General features: G+C 38.5%; 1 protein-coding gene across 2 annotated transcripts; it reads left to right on the top strand.

Moving 5' to 3' along the window:
• Positions 1-899: 899 nt before the first annotated feature.
• On the top strand, positions 900-15217 carry zfand5b (zinc finger, AN1-type domain 5b). 2 transcript variants are annotated; one of them, XM_057320806.1, is made up of 5 exons: positions 900-1028; positions 12046-12222; positions 12342-12548; positions 12734-12862; positions 12963-15217. In XM_057320806.1, exons 2-5 carry the CDS (start codon positions 12066-12068, stop codon positions 13109-13111), a joined length of 642 nt encoding a protein of 213 aa, XP_057176789.1. In that variant the 5' UTR covers positions 900-1028; positions 12046-12065; the 3' UTR covers positions 13112-15217. The 2 variants fall into 2 exon arrangements, with proteins under 2 accessions (XP_057176789.1, XP_057176788.1); XM_057320805.1 differs by having other exon boundaries at positions 12339-12548.
• The last annotated feature ends 21 nt before the right edge of the window (positions 15218-15238 follow it).

The following is a 15238-nucleotide window of genomic DNA, read 5'->3' as shown; positions in this document are numbered from 1 at the left end:
TTTTTCACATGAACTGAGTCCATCTGCTGTCAGATTCCTCTTCTATATATAACCTGGGGGCAAAATATGAGAATGGTTTCAAAACAAACACGCGGTTGTTTAAGACATCCCACATTCATTTCATTATGTTCTTGTTTACATGATAAAAGCTTTACAGGTTATTGCGGTTTCCAGTTTCAAAATATCTTACGGATTCAAAATATCTTAATGTTCATTCAGTTTTTCAAATAGAAATAGATCAACAGAGATAGTGTGAGGGGGTGTGGCGTGTCAAGCTCGATCTTTAAACCCAAAAAATTAAGTCATGTAGACGTTTGCAATAACTGATCTTCAATCTTTGGGACGGCTGTTTGAATCTACATACTGTATGATGCTGTCACTGCTCAACATGGTATCTGCCATTGTGTTCTTTTGTCTGTTATACTTTGATCAAGATGGGATGGTTAAATGAATCAACATGTCCTTCAGAAAGATCTAAAGTCCTGGATGCTCTCCGGGTCAGCAGATCGCTGGGTGGTGACATCTGATACAAGAGCTGCTGATGTAAAAATAACCTCCAGGAACCAATGTACTGTACAGAGAGTGTCCACATAAAGATTGTTGTCTTATACTATCACCAATAGATATTAATAAGATATGTTCTTTTAGGAAAATGACTAAAGAACAAATTCAGAAAAACTATAAATGTACCCACCTACAGCTCCTATAAACCCTAACAAACCATTTATCATTGATATATCCTAAAATATTGACTTCCTACTGCCAAATTCCATAGCACTACATCTGTTGCGACTGGGCAGAAGGTTGTTTTTGTACAGTAAACTTGTTATGACTGGTGCAGATAGCCCCGCCTCGTGGGCGTGTTCGCATCAATGACGTCACACCTTCTATTAAAGAAAACCATCATACAGCAGCCAGAAAACAGACCGAAATACACATCAGCGGGCAAACGTCACAGGCCGCCGCCGACAAGGGTTTATTTTTCTATTGTCTCTTTATTTTGGGAGCTTCTCGTTTTCATACATAAGGTAAGTAAAGCTAACCTTACCCCTTAAAAACACTTTAAACGGTCATGCTAACGCAATAGCGAAACAAAAAAAAAATGAACCAGCTATTAGTTAATTAACAAGCTAGAACGACTATTATGGTTATATCTTAATGTATAAGCGAGTATAATGTAACGTAAAGTGTAATTTGTTGGTGTAAAATAATGAACTTGGTGAACTTGTGGCGAGTTTAACCAAATATGGTTGTTAGCTGGTGATAGCATTTAGCTAACGTTAGTGTGATTAGCCTGTTGTTTGCTTCCATCCGAAAGCTGAAATATGATGGGGAGAAGCACTTGAAATAGCTTTATATATTTACATTCTGTAGCTCGCATGCTGTTTGCTTTGCTTGTTAACAGAGAAGCTTTTTAACCGAGTTTCACTGTTGAAACATGATTATTTGTGCCAGTTAGCTGCATGTGTTTGCCTCGAAAGTGTTTACTCATCATGTTATTTAGTTTGTTTGATGTGTTTAATGCGTTCAATGTTATTGATACACTCTAATGTGTCTTGGCATCTAATATCTTACATTTTCTGCCTTGATTAAGATCATTTATGACCGAAGCAAAAGCCAGCCAGTAAACGTTAGCGTCAGTGCGTTGAATAGATGAACGTATTTACTCAGTATTTTTCTCACACAAGCTGTTTAAACTTAAAGGTTTTGTTACTAATTTATGTTTTACAGGTGGATCATAATGCTTTTTTAAACCGAGGCTTGTACTTTGGCTCAAACAGGACGAATGTTTAAAACAAAGGATAGCACAAAGCATTTACCATGACCCAAATGTAAATCGGATAAATGTCTATGATATTGCCTTTACAACAATATGTAAATGAACGATGTTGAACGTGCGTGAAGTTTTGTAGATGTTGTATTTAGGTGTTTGGGGGCTTTAAACGTGCATGTAATTGTGTGTAATGTTAATTAGCCACTTTGCTAGTATTAGCATGACTCAGTGGATTTCTCAGGGCCTTATATACCTTATATACTGTAACATCTTTCTATAACCTGTATAAAACGCAACGTATGATTTACTAATAACACATGTACAGCAGTACACGTTTTCATATTGTAAGATTTTACATATTTTCCACGTCGGCCGTATTGTTGCATTGAACGGGAGCACGCTAGCATCGCGTGACAACCTTACAGCTTGTTTTATGACTTATTTTCCTGTTTCGTTATCAGTTTGATGCTTTGTTTTTATTTATTAGCTCAAAACGGGTTGGTTTTGTTTGATTATCTAACCTGGTTATCAGTTAGTTATTTGTTTTGCAGTATATGCGATGGGTCTGTGTGTTTGCTGTCGAGCATACCGTGATACATGTGCAGGCACACATGAATCGGTTGGAAAAACAGCCTTGTTCTCGAGACAAACACACCGGGGTCATTTCCATTTTTGGTTTTATCAAAACATACACAGCTCGCTTTAAAGCCCACGCAGAGAGGAGGGGGGTCTACTAGAAAGCTATGATGTAATGGAGGCAGGTCAGGGTATTTATAGCTTATAGTCAGAACACGCTGCTGTTCGCATGGCGGAGGTTTTTCAGAGCAGCATGTCACATTGCACCCTTGTGACAGAAAACGAAAACCTTCTTCCACGTGAGCCCGAGCCCGTTAGGGGCAGCGCGTGCACACGTGACGCGGGGGTTTACTGGGGAAAACCTCTGACGTGGAGGTGAATGCTGCAATCTCATGTTTACTCGGAAACAAGAAGCACTTGAACCTCAGTGCCCCCCCGCCTGCAGTGGGGTTTAGTGTTATTGATTGAAAGATTCAAATGTTTGCTTGAGCTGGAGGATTCCTATCAGTCCTCGAGGTGAACAGACCAGGTGATGAACAGACCAGGTGATGGATGTCAGTCACAGTGATGGGTCGTTCATGAAAGCTTCATCTTTAGCATGACTCGGGAGTAACGAGTTGTCTCACCCTGCGTTCCAATCAGCATACTATCCGTCCTAATAGTATTCGAAAGTAGAATTGGTATGTCCCAAATCGTAGTATGTTGAAAATAGTATTCCAAAGATTCCCATATGGTCTTACTTCCGGTAGAAATTCGACGTGCAGAATGATGCACACTAACAGCTGATATTACCCACAACTCACCGCCAGTAGGCGGAGTTTAGTGACGCTCTACTGCGTTAATAAATTATAAACTGATGCGTATAAATTAACAAATGTAAGTATACAGTAAACATTACATACGAAATAATGAATGAATGGAAAGAAGAGCTGTATTTTGATGTGTGTGACAGTTATTGGCCACAATGTTGCTGTGTTTCCCACAGAATTTAGTGAGTCTATCATATTTTCCTGTAGCGGGGTCCGGGGGCATGCTCCCCTGTACAAAAATTGTGCATATTTTAAAGGCGATCTGGTGCACTTTAAGATTAAAATTAAGTGACTCAATCTATAAGAATACAATAGCTATAGTAGTAATTTAATAATTGGCTCTATATATACATGGGGATAATAGGACACAGCTAGTGTTGTCACGGTACCAAAATTTCAGTAGTCGGTACCAATACCAGTAAAATTCCACGGTTCTCGGTACCAATTTCAGTACCAAAGCAAAACACCAGTACATGCTAATTGAAACATAATTTTATTAATAAAGCTCATTGTTAATATAAATGTATAGAAAGCAATGCCATTTTGTATACATGAAGTATACAAGTTAATTGTTCCCGAAACGGTTGTGTGCTCACTGGGGTCTTTCATGCTGATGAACATCCTACTCAGTCTGCTGCTGTATAAGACAAATAGAATAAGCTTCAGTAAGTCAACTGACTGAACAAACATGCATATGCAATATTAAAACAAACCTCAGTTTTTATACTGCATTTACACAAGATTACTTACATTAAGGTAACTGTATATTAAAATAATAAATGCAACAGATATATTTTTCTTTAGTTTAAATGTGGTTTTTTAAACCTAATAGAGTTATCTATCCAAGACATACACATTGCTAGTCATGCAGATAGTATGATAGTTTTCTAGCACATAGATTTCAGATAGGCCTAAATAAAATACTAGGTACTGTAAACCCCACCCTGTCCTCCCATTAATTTTACTCCATTACAGTTATAAAAGCATTAAATGGTTAATAAGGACACTTGACTGGATAAGCATTGGCGCTAACAAATTAACACGCAAACAGGGACGTTTGTTTTAACGTAACCTTTAACTTAACATACAGTATGCTACAACATTCATAATGCAAACGAGAACAGAATTTGAAACTTACTGCTTGAACTTGTTACCTTAAATCCGGATGCTTCCTCGTTTTACCACAAAACTCTTAGTTTTCTTCGTGATATGACTTTAATCTGAAGTATTTCTGTGCGCATCTCTTGTGGATCGGAGCCGCGCTTATCCGCTCATCACGTCTTATTGCGTCTATAAAAAGTTTCCAACTGACAACCTGTCAGACAGAGCATCAGTACCAGGTTGACCCGGTACGTCGGTACTACCGGGTCTTGTGAAAATTAGGTACCGACAACTTTTTTATTTTTAGGTACCGACTTGGACCCGAAGTACCGGTACTTTTGACAACACTAGACACAGCACATGGTAAAATGGGTGTTCACAAACAGTCAAAACATGTAGAGCATGAGCCATCAAAAAATGAAGCAAAAGTGTTTAACAGTTGAACTAATTAATTTATTACCATATATTAAAACGCGGGCCTTTTTCACAGTGCCATTGTCACACTCCCCCGCATGGCAGTATCACTTTACTATCCGGAACAGAACATACATACATTATTATGATGCGGCGACTGTTTAGAGTTTAGAGTAAGAAAAGCGTACACTCTCTCAGCACAACAGAGTAATGGTAAGTTTGTAATTTATTATGTTTTCAACTTTATGCACGTGTTGCGCAGACCTATCAGTTTATATCAAAGTAACACGAGAGCAATTAATGACTGGCGCTTTCTCTGCCGATCGGTCTGAGCAGCGCTGCTAGATGTACGACAAGCCAAATATATTGACAACTTTGGGACAGGGTGACACAGAGAAGCATGTAATCGTGTGGCGTGCACCCCTATATATTTTTTTCTTACGGGGACAGCCGAAGCTAAAGGAGGAAATTAAGCAGACTCATGCCCATCATGCATTCAAATAATTAAAATTGGCGCGGTTGGCAATCAAACTGCGTTCTGTGCCTGAGCAACAAACAAAACTTCTCAAAACATTTTTCTAAACTAACCTAATAAACTAAACGAAAAATAATTTACCATTAAAAACAAAACTGAAGTATTTTAATACGTTTTAACTATTTATTAATTCTAAACTATTTTAACAGTTTAAACCAGGAGTCTTCAACTAAAATTGCTTGAGGTTCAGTAAACGAACCCTCTTACAAGCCGAGGTCCGGACAATTAAATACCTAAAACATGAATTGATGTTTTTTGGCAGACCAAAGAAATAAACATGTCTTTTCATATCTATACGACGGCATAACAATTTCTGACAACAATATAATGAAGGAAAATGTGCAAAATGCACTAATCTCAAAACCTGCACTGAACATACATTCATTTCAACATTAACAACTTTAAAAGAAAACTAAAGTGTTGTTTTCTGCTGAACTGAGATGAACAAATAGCAGCATCAAGTTGTGACTGATCATCCTCTGATAACATTTCAGCTCTTCTTGTGGCTGGTGCAGCTGAAAGGGGGGTTTGTTTAATATTTTCTTTTAGTTCATGTCTTTATTTTCCTTCTACAAGTGTTTCACACGCAGCCTTCATGCACTCTTTTACTATTTTCCCATCAGTAAAGGGCTTATGTTTTCCTAAGATCCACTGTATTCTTAGTGAACATTCATATGCTCGTTGTTGGGCGGTAAGTGAGTGAGGGAGGACCCGTGTAGATCGCTCCTACTGGGCTTTGAGCTAATATATTTTCCGTGTCCTTACCTCGGACTGCTGTGGGTAAGTTTCTTCAAAGTGTTTCTTCATAATGCCGTTTAAGGTTTCCACTTTTGATAACCGCAACAGACTCCGAGCAAATGAGACAAATCGGCCTCGTGCATGTCGATGCAGGAAGAATAAATTCATCTCGGAAAACATGGTTTTGAAAAGGACATTGTTTTTCAGTCACTGACAGTTACATCTCTCTGCACGCTGTGCAGTGAGTCCGTCTCTGCTCTCTTCACTCATTGACGTCTGAACGTATTAACAGTGCACAAATGTTAACTGTCCGTGGCGCCGTAGGACCCAAACTGCTAATGAGCGGACCTTGATGTGCCTGCATAAATTTGATTTATGCATTAGAAAATAATGTTAGGCATTCATTTATTTATTATGTCAAAAGATTAGAAAATAATGTTAGGCGTTCATTTATTTATGTCAAAAGGCTTTGAGGTCCGCTAGTTGGTGACCCCTGGTTTAAAAGGTGTCATTCACATCATAATTCAAATTCATGTTCCAGCGCAGTTGGTAATCAAACTATGCGTTCTGCACCTGAGCCACAACAAAAAAACATTTTTCAAAAATAACTTGACGTAACATGATGATGCTAATGCCCTGAGGTAATGATTTTATCAGTATACGACTGAGCAAACAGATATCATGTTTGTACTGGTGGAAAACTGCAGTGAATACTGAAACATTAGTTAGATTTTACTTATACCTCAAATGATGTTGTATTCAGTATGGCTTGGCGACGTCTCAAATCCTGGCCAGTTCGCGTGTCTGCGTTTCAACCGCGAAAGCTGAAACTGTAGCGAGCGAGCATGCTTTCTTATGTACAGTATGTGTTTGTGCTGCCCACAATGATGAACAATGGCACAGCAACGAAACAATGGTGCAGAATTCAACAAAATTCAAATAAATATTTTTGTTATAAGAAAAAAAATAGGCTCGTTTTAAGATTATGGCGGAACAAAGTAGATTATGGTGGGCCGCCATAGTCTCGTCAATGAATGGGGAAACACTGTGTTGTCTATGCAACAACGGACACTTCCGCTTCCTGTTAGTATGTCCCAGTGTGTGCAGTCTCTTTTGCCATGTACTCAAAAGTACCTAGGGCTGTTGCGATAAACCGACGATAAATATCACGTGATTTATGCACAGCTTTTGAGTGAAGTACGGGGAAATGCTGCTGCATCCGAAAGCCAGAGGGCGCTCTCGTGCGGAAACTCCAAATACGCACTGCCGAAGAAGACCATAACATGTTCTAGAATCTAGGAAATGCCTATGGACATCTTTTTTATCACTGTTACTAAAGCCTCATCAGGTTTTTTATGATGATAAAGTATATTTATAATGATCATGTTTGAAGGGTGTTGCCTTTTCAAATGCACATTATAAGCGACTCAAACTCACACTGCTTTTAGATCGAGCAGCATTTCTACTGATCCCAGAGCCGTGCTTCACGGACAAGCTACGCATTTAAAAAAAAATCGACACATTGCATATCGCAGCCAGCTCAATTACAATAGGATTTAGTGGTTTCGCGATAAATCCTCGTGCAGCCCTAGTACCTACAGTTCCAACACAAACAGTACCTACTATTAGGGCTAGTATAAGTAGGCGAATTGGAATGCAGGGAAGTTCTTCTGGACGTTCTTCTGTCAGGTTACTGATCAAACATCCCTGAATTTTATCTTTTTTTCTTGAAGAATATTTGCAATTTATTGGTTCTTGGTATCTGTTTTTTTTTATGTGCCTCGCTTAGTAATTGTTTATGTACATGTATCTATGCCATTATAGATGTAGTATATTATGTTTAAGGTAGTATATTATGTTTTTTTATGTAAAAAAAAGGTTATTGATCAAAACACTACTGGTACTTTGTTTGCAATAGAAGGATTGTCACAACGACGAAATATTTCACTTGATAGGGGAGCAAACAGCAAAAACACTTTATACTAAAAGTTACTGCGCAAATCCAAGTTGTCTGTAGATCGTTTTAAATTGATTAGTCAGTTAGATTATCTTTTTTTTTAATGATTGGTGATGACAAAAAAGGAAAACCTGTAACAAAGTTTGTGTTTCTTGAAAGACCAGTACATAAAGTTGTTAGTCTGCTTGAAACTGGAATGTGAAATAAGTGGTCAGTAATATGAATGTTTTTTTTTATTGAAATGCTGAAGTGTTTACCAGTGACAAGTTACTACTGTATATAGAGAAATCCCACATTAAGGTTTGTGTGATTTGGTGGGAGTGTTTATGTTGTGTATATTGTTTGTTTTCTCAAAATCACTTTAGTAATTAAGATAAGTTGTATTTGTATATTGATTTTCTGTCATTGGTTGTGGTACTTTTAATCTGAAATACGGGCTGGTGTATGTAATTGCTGACTGTACAGAATTTTCAGTTCCTGCAAGCAGGTGACAAACCTGAGTTTTGCGTGTCAGTTCAAGTTGGTTTCTACAATGGACTTGAAAGGGATATAGATATATTCATGTATCATGCAGCCAACGAGGTATTTCATGTTATATTTGCTTATTTCTGTGTTGTGTTTGAAGTTTTGTTAATTACGTAAGCTTTGGTTTGTATTTGAGTTCATTTGTTTTGTACGGAAACCGCTTGTGTTTGCAAATGCTTGAGGGGAGGATTCTGTCGATGAGTTCACACTTCAATTTGAATTCATTTTAGCCAAGTGAATTAAAGTGAAATCTAGACATCCGACATTTATAAATAAATGTTTGATTTATTTAAATGAAGTAAAAGAAACGATAAAAAAAATGACTTTTAATAGTAAAGAGACGAATAAAACATGTTATACGAAAAACAGCCATATGTATATTTAACTTTCCTGCGTGGATTTGTCAGGTTGGCATCATCTACACAAGTGTACACTTATAGCAGTGGAATAGGCTGAAATTGTGATTGTTGTAAACGCTTGAAGGCAGAAAGCTTATGACAGCAGTTTTTGGTGGGCATGCTGATACTGTAAAAGACTATTATTTTGATATTTTGCATTACTGAAGTCCTCTTGTGATTGTCTTCATACTATAGGATTTGTTACAGAACATTATTTGATTGATTTTGTTGACTTTGGGAGACTGGGAAGGCAAACTGGATGTTTGAGGCTGTCTTGCAGGTAGGGCTGTCACGATTATTAGATAATCGTCTCATCACGATTGTTTGACCTCATCGCGATGGTTTCAGATCATCGCAATTATTGCACAGCTCTATAGAAGACACTAGGGGGTAGTGTTGTCAAAAATATCGATATTTCGATAAGTATCGATACTGAAGAATCTGAAACGGTTCCAATACCTATGTCCCACGTATCGATATCAGCTGCGCGTTCCCGCTCTCTTTCTCTTTTCCGACAGTGAGTTAACACACACTGCACGTGAACGCATAACAACAGAGCCCCGCCTCCTCTCACAGACTTGACTCGTTTGTGGCAATTAAATCGTGTTTATGTTAGAAAAGATGGCCAGTCTCAGTAACACATCTGGCGTGGTGCACGCTCGTTACGCTTCCCGTGTTTACCATAGCGATCCATGTATGTGCGCTGATCAATAATTTTATCCACTCGTTTCATTCGCCCTGGTTATATGTTGTTTATGTTAGTACACAGTCCGCAAGAGTTCTCAAGTTTAATGCACGCGTTGCTGTCTTTATGTGCGCTCATCAATGATTTCATCCACTCGTCACGTTCGCTCTGGTTAATTTGATGTTTGAAATAATGCTGGTGCGAGTAAAGTCTCCGCAACAGTTCTCGCGTGTGATACACGTTTGCACTTCCGTGTTTACCATAGCGCTCTATGTATGTGCGCTGTTCAATGATTTCATCCACTCGTCTCATTCGCTCGTTCGTTAAAAGTTGTTAATGTTAGAAAGATGCGGAGTCTCTGCAACAGTTCTTGCGTTTAAGTTTGCGTTTCTGTCTATATGTGCGCTGATCAATGATTACAGTATGGGCCTATGTGAATAAAAGCCAATTTAGCCAAATAAAAATGTAGGCTATTAACTAACATTAAAGAACAATGAATGAGCAATACATTTGTTAAAGTATTTATTAATCTCTTTTAAATGTTAGTTAAAAAATACAACTATTTATGTAAGCTCCCCTGTTGAAAAATCCAGTATATGCTGGGTAAGGTATGTTTTGATCGATTCTGGTTTGATCTTAAACCAGCTAAGAACCATCTTAAAATTAATAGTGAAACATGCTTTTTATTCAATTCAATTCAATTTTATTTATATAGCGCTTTTCACAATGTGCATTGTTACAAAGCAGCTTTACAGGAGCAAATAAGAAAAACACAGAAAGGTGAAACACAGCACAGTGCATGGTGTTTATAGACCAAGCAAGATCATTATAATAAATAAATAAATAAATGCAGTCTCCCGGTGAGCAAGCCAACACTGCACTGCTCTGCTGTGGCGAGGAACCCAAACTCCAATGCTGAATAATGGAGAAAAAAAAACCTCGGGAGAAACCAGGCTCAGCCGGGAGGGCCAGATCTCCTCTGACATGTCATAGCTGCACTCAGTGACCCCGACCAAAGCCACCGAGCAACGTCCACGAAGAACAGGGAGAGCCCACGAGCCGCGACCCAGGAAGCCCCACCCGCCGAAACCGTGCAGGTCCAACCCGGTCCCATTCCGTGGTCAACAATGGTTTAAACCAGCACAAACCAGCAAACCAGCATCAAAACATACCAAACCAGCATAGGCTGGTTTTTTCAACAGGGTCTGGTCCATTAATACTGACAAATACAACTTTGATTTTAAATAGTAAATGTATTCGTAAAATTAACATTAGATTAACAATTAATAAATAATGTAAAAAATATATACCTCATTGTCGAGTCTTGTTCAATTTAACTTCAAATAAAATTTAAAAAGGCCTATATTGCTATTGCTTATTAGGGCCTTATTGCTATGGCAGTTTATTCCCCGTGGTATCGAAAATGGTATCGAATATCGATATTTTTTTAGGTATTGAATCGAAGTTAGAAATTCCAGTATCGTGACAACACTACTAGGGGGAGCTGTAGTGCATCTGCATATTTTAGTGTATATATTGTAACTAAAGCATGGTAATACTTGTAAAATGTACCACCACAACACAATCACTTAAAAAAAAAAAAACTAAAGCATATACCATACAAATTACCTGCAGAACAATTTAATATTACGTCAGTGTGAAAACCAGCATACCAAAATCTCATTAACATAGAAGTAACGTTTTATTGTAGTCTTGCAAGTGAGAAAAAAACAGACTACAAGATTTTCTATGACTGATAGCATTTTAATGGTGGCTTCAATTCACTCCTGATCAATTTACTTCATTTACAAATATTTGGCGGTTGTATTATTGACAGGTAAAAGCCTAAACCTTAAATATGATGACCCAATTTTTTCCTATGTATTTCCAAGAAAAAAGAACATAGTCTTTATATTCAGAACAATATTCAAAGCTGAATCAAAAATGTATGTGAATTAAAAGTCAAAGCTCTCAAACACACCATTAATCGTCATAATCGCAATGATTTATTAGACAATTAATCGTCAGCCAGATTTCATAATCGTGACAGCCCTACTTGCAGGTTTGACCTTCACAGCGTAGTCTGGTTGTGAAACAGTTTCACATGATCTGTGTGCCGTGAGTTCACAAGGCTTGAATCAGGTGAACTGGTGCCAGGGCAAGGCGCAGACGTCTGACCCAAGGGTTTGCTATAATTTGATTCCCTGTCTGCTGTAAGATACATTGAGAGAACATTTTTCTTACTTTAAAAATGGCCTTTGATTCACATTTCAGACGATTAGGATTTGAAGAAACCTCAAGTCTTAAGATTCAGCATGTGATGTGTCATCGTGCCGCAGATGTGATGTCAAATCTGGCTTTTACTTTTTAAAGTCATCTGACATGCTGTTTATTATAATGTGGACTCAAATTTCTACACCAAGACTGCGTTTACCTGAAAAAGTCATGTGATAAAAGAACATGGATAACATGAACTGAATTTGTTGTTTGGTTCTCTTTGTCTTAAACTTGACCCTCTCGTTTTTTGTTTAAGATTTGCCTGATTTCAGAGAGATGGCCCAGGAGACCAACCAGAGTCCAGTGCCCATGCTCTGTGCCACCGGCTGTGGTTTCTATGGCAACCCTAGGACCAATGGCATGTGCTCGGTATGCTACAAAGAGCACTTAACAAGACAAAACAACGGAGGTGTCAGTCCTATTAGCTCAATGGGTACGTGAGCGCAAACTCTCCTCCACCTGTCTGCTACACGGATGATTGATTCATAAGATCTTTCTTTGAAGCGTGGTTCATCAACATAAGACGCAATTTTTTTTTTTTTCTTGCAGCAGGTTCCAGCGGTGTAACCGGCAGTCCCACCTCAGAAGCCTCAGCCATTCAGATCATTGAAGCAACGCTAAACAATTCTTCAGCTGCTAGTGCCGAGTCGCCCAACAGCTCCTCCACCGCTGGTCTTCCGGTTACACAACAGATGACTGAGATGAGCATTTCCTGTGAAGAGGAGGCGGCCTCTCCAAAAGTAGAACTTCCGGAACCAGGTGTCCTATTGCTCTGTTGAACTCTTAGTACCAGGAAGTCAGATTTATTTCTGATAAAACAATGTGCAGTGAATAAAAAACAAGTTGCTTTTCTACCAAAACAAATATCCTTCCGTGTTAGATGATGGAGATATAAATGTATGTTTTTATTTGCATGGGTTTGATTCCTGTGAATGTCTTTTCAGTGGTTACTCAGCCAACCGCATCCACTGCATCTCCAAGCACAGCTGGTAGTGACGAAGCCAAGACGCCAGAGGCCACCAAACCCAAGAGGAACAGATGTTTTATGTGTCGCAAGAAGGTCGGCCTGACAGGTGAGTGAAATAACCTGTCCTTAAGAAGTACTTCTCAACCGGCGAGTCGTGACGTTTGTTAGTTCATGTGATGATGTACTAATATTTTTTTCTTCGTCAGGGTTCGACTGCCGCTGTGGGAATCTATTCTGTGGACTTCATCGTTACTCGGACAAACACAACTGCCCCTACGACTACAAGGCGGAGGCTGCAGCCAAGATCCGTAAAGAGAATCCAGTCGTGGTTGCCGACAAGATTCAGAGAATATAAATCTCGCACCTTGATTTTGCGAGAGATCGGATAAAAGGACTCGCACTTGACCTGTGATTCTAAAGACTAGTTTTTTTTAATTGCAGTATGGGAAAAGAATCGTCTTTCTAAGCCAATGCATGAGTGATCACTTTGTTTCCATTGTTCTGTTTCATTTCTGTTGTTTCTACATGAGCTACAACAAATAGGAAAACAGAAAGAATGTTTAAGGTATCTTGCCAGATCTGTTTCTTAGTGGGCGAGTTGCTGTAAATTGGAGTCTGAGTGTTGTGTTGAAGGCTGACTGTCATACATTGTGATCGTTACACATTTACATACGGGACTCTCAAGACTGTTACCACTCTGCCCTGAGCGCCGTTGGAGCAACAGTGCATGGCTGGCTCATGTAGCAAATGGACGCTCTTTCCTTTGGGTTGAAACACTCCCCTTCACGTCAGCCTTTCGACATTTATCAGTGACGTTTTCTGCTTGAGCATCGATCGACATCAATTATCAGGCTGTTGGAGTGATCTTTGTTCTTTCAACTATGTGAAAAAAAAAGTAAACCGTTGACGGACTATGTGAAAAATTTATTATCCCATTCAGATGGTTCGATGCAGCCAGACCAGAACACTTAATCAGTTTTGAGCAGCTACTTCCATGATACGACTGTCTGTGTCAAGTATGGCTGGGGTTAAACATTGTGACCATGTGAAACGATGATTTCGTTCTCCTATGATCCTTTAAGTGAAATAAAGTTGATTTTTATGTTCCATACTTGCGTGTTGCATTGTAAGGCACCATTTTTTTTTTTAATGTGCTTTCGGTTCAAGTTGGATTTTTAAATGGGTGTTTTGCATGGTTAGTGAACCGAGTATTTTAAAGTTGACTGCGTATTTGAAGTCTGTTTATTTTTTTTGCTCTGTAATTCACTTCATGTTTGGGGTTTTTGTGTGAATCTCTTTTCAATGGGTATTGTAGATTGATTGTCACATTCTTTAAATGCAGGTAAGAAAAATGGTATTGTTTTTGTGTCATTTAATCAGTCCCATTAGTATGCTTGAGTATTGTGTGTTGGTGTGAAAATGCAAGTATATATCCAAGCAGACTCTGTGAACTTTTTATTTTTACGAGGCTCACTCAGTTTTCTGTTTTGGGTCTGGCTGCACAGTTCTGTTTGTTTAGAGTCTAGTGAGTTTACATAGTAAAACTAGCCATCGGTTTTGATTTTAGTTATGCAAGTTTGTACAAACCATCTTTATTTATTATATGTATTTCACATATAATCCTGTTACCCAACATTACTGAAAAATTGTATCATGTAAATAAAATTATGTACAGAGATATTAAAATGTATCCTGTTTTGTTTCATCTCTGTAACATATACAGGTACATCTAAAAAATTAGAATATCGTGAAAAAGGTAAATTTTTTTGTCACTCATTTCAGAAAGTGAACCCATATATTCTATAGATTCATTACACGGAGTGAAATATTTCAAGCCTTTATTTCTTGAAATTTTGATGATTATGGCTTACAGATAATGAAAACCCAAAATTCAGTGTCAGAAAATTTGAATGTTACATAAGATCAATAAAAAAAGGATATTTTAAACAGAAATGTCAGGCTTCTGAAAAGTATGTTCATTTCTATGCACTCACTACTTGGTTGGGCCTCCTTTTGCATGAATTACTGCATGAATGTGGGGTGGAGGCAATCAGCCTGTGGCACTGCTCAGATGTAATGGAAGCCCAGGTTGCTTTGATAGCGGCCTTCAGGTCATCTGCATTGTTGGGTCTGGTGTCTCATCGTCCTCTTGACAGGTTCTCTATAGGGTTCAGGTCAGGCGGGTTTGCTGGCCAATCAAGCACAGTACCACCATGGTCATTGAAACAGCTTTTGGTACCTTTGGCAGTGTGGGCAGGTGCCAAGTCCTGCTGGAAAATGAAATCAGCATCTCCATAAAGCTTGTCAACAGAAGGAAGCATGAAGTGCTCTAAAATGTCCTGGTAGATGGCTGCGTTGATGCAGTAATTCATGCAAAAGGAGGCCCAACCCAATATTGAGTGCATTTTTTTATTGATCTTATGTAATATTCTAATTTTCTGAGACACTGAATTTTGGCTTTCCATTATCTGTAAGCCATAAT

The sequence above is a fragment of the Triplophysa rosa genome, linkage group LG22, assembly GCF_024868665.1.
Source record: "Triplophysa rosa linkage group LG22, Trosa_1v2, whole genome shotgun sequence".
In the NCBI taxonomy this organism is placed as follows: domain Eukaryota; kingdom Metazoa; phylum Chordata; class Actinopteri; order Cypriniformes; family Nemacheilidae; genus Triplophysa; species Triplophysa rosa.
The sequence above is the reverse complement of the archived record's forward strand: the minus strand, read 5'-3'. Positions and strand labels throughout refer to the sequence as shown.

Bases quoted from the DNA above. Each gene is read 5' to 3' on its own strand.
- zfand5b (XM_057320805.1), top strand. From the start codon at position 12,066: ATGGCCCAGGAGACCAACCAGAGTCCAGTGCCCATGCTCTGTGCCACC. The intron at 12,223-12,338 runs GTACGTGAGCGC...TTTTTCTTGCAG, and splicing joins CAGTCCTATTAGCTCAATGG to CAGGTTCCAGCGGTGTAACC. The intron at 12,549-12,733 runs GTGTCCTATTGC...ATGTCTTTTCAG, and splicing joins AGTAGAACTTCCGGAACCAG to TGGTTACTCAGCCAACCGCA.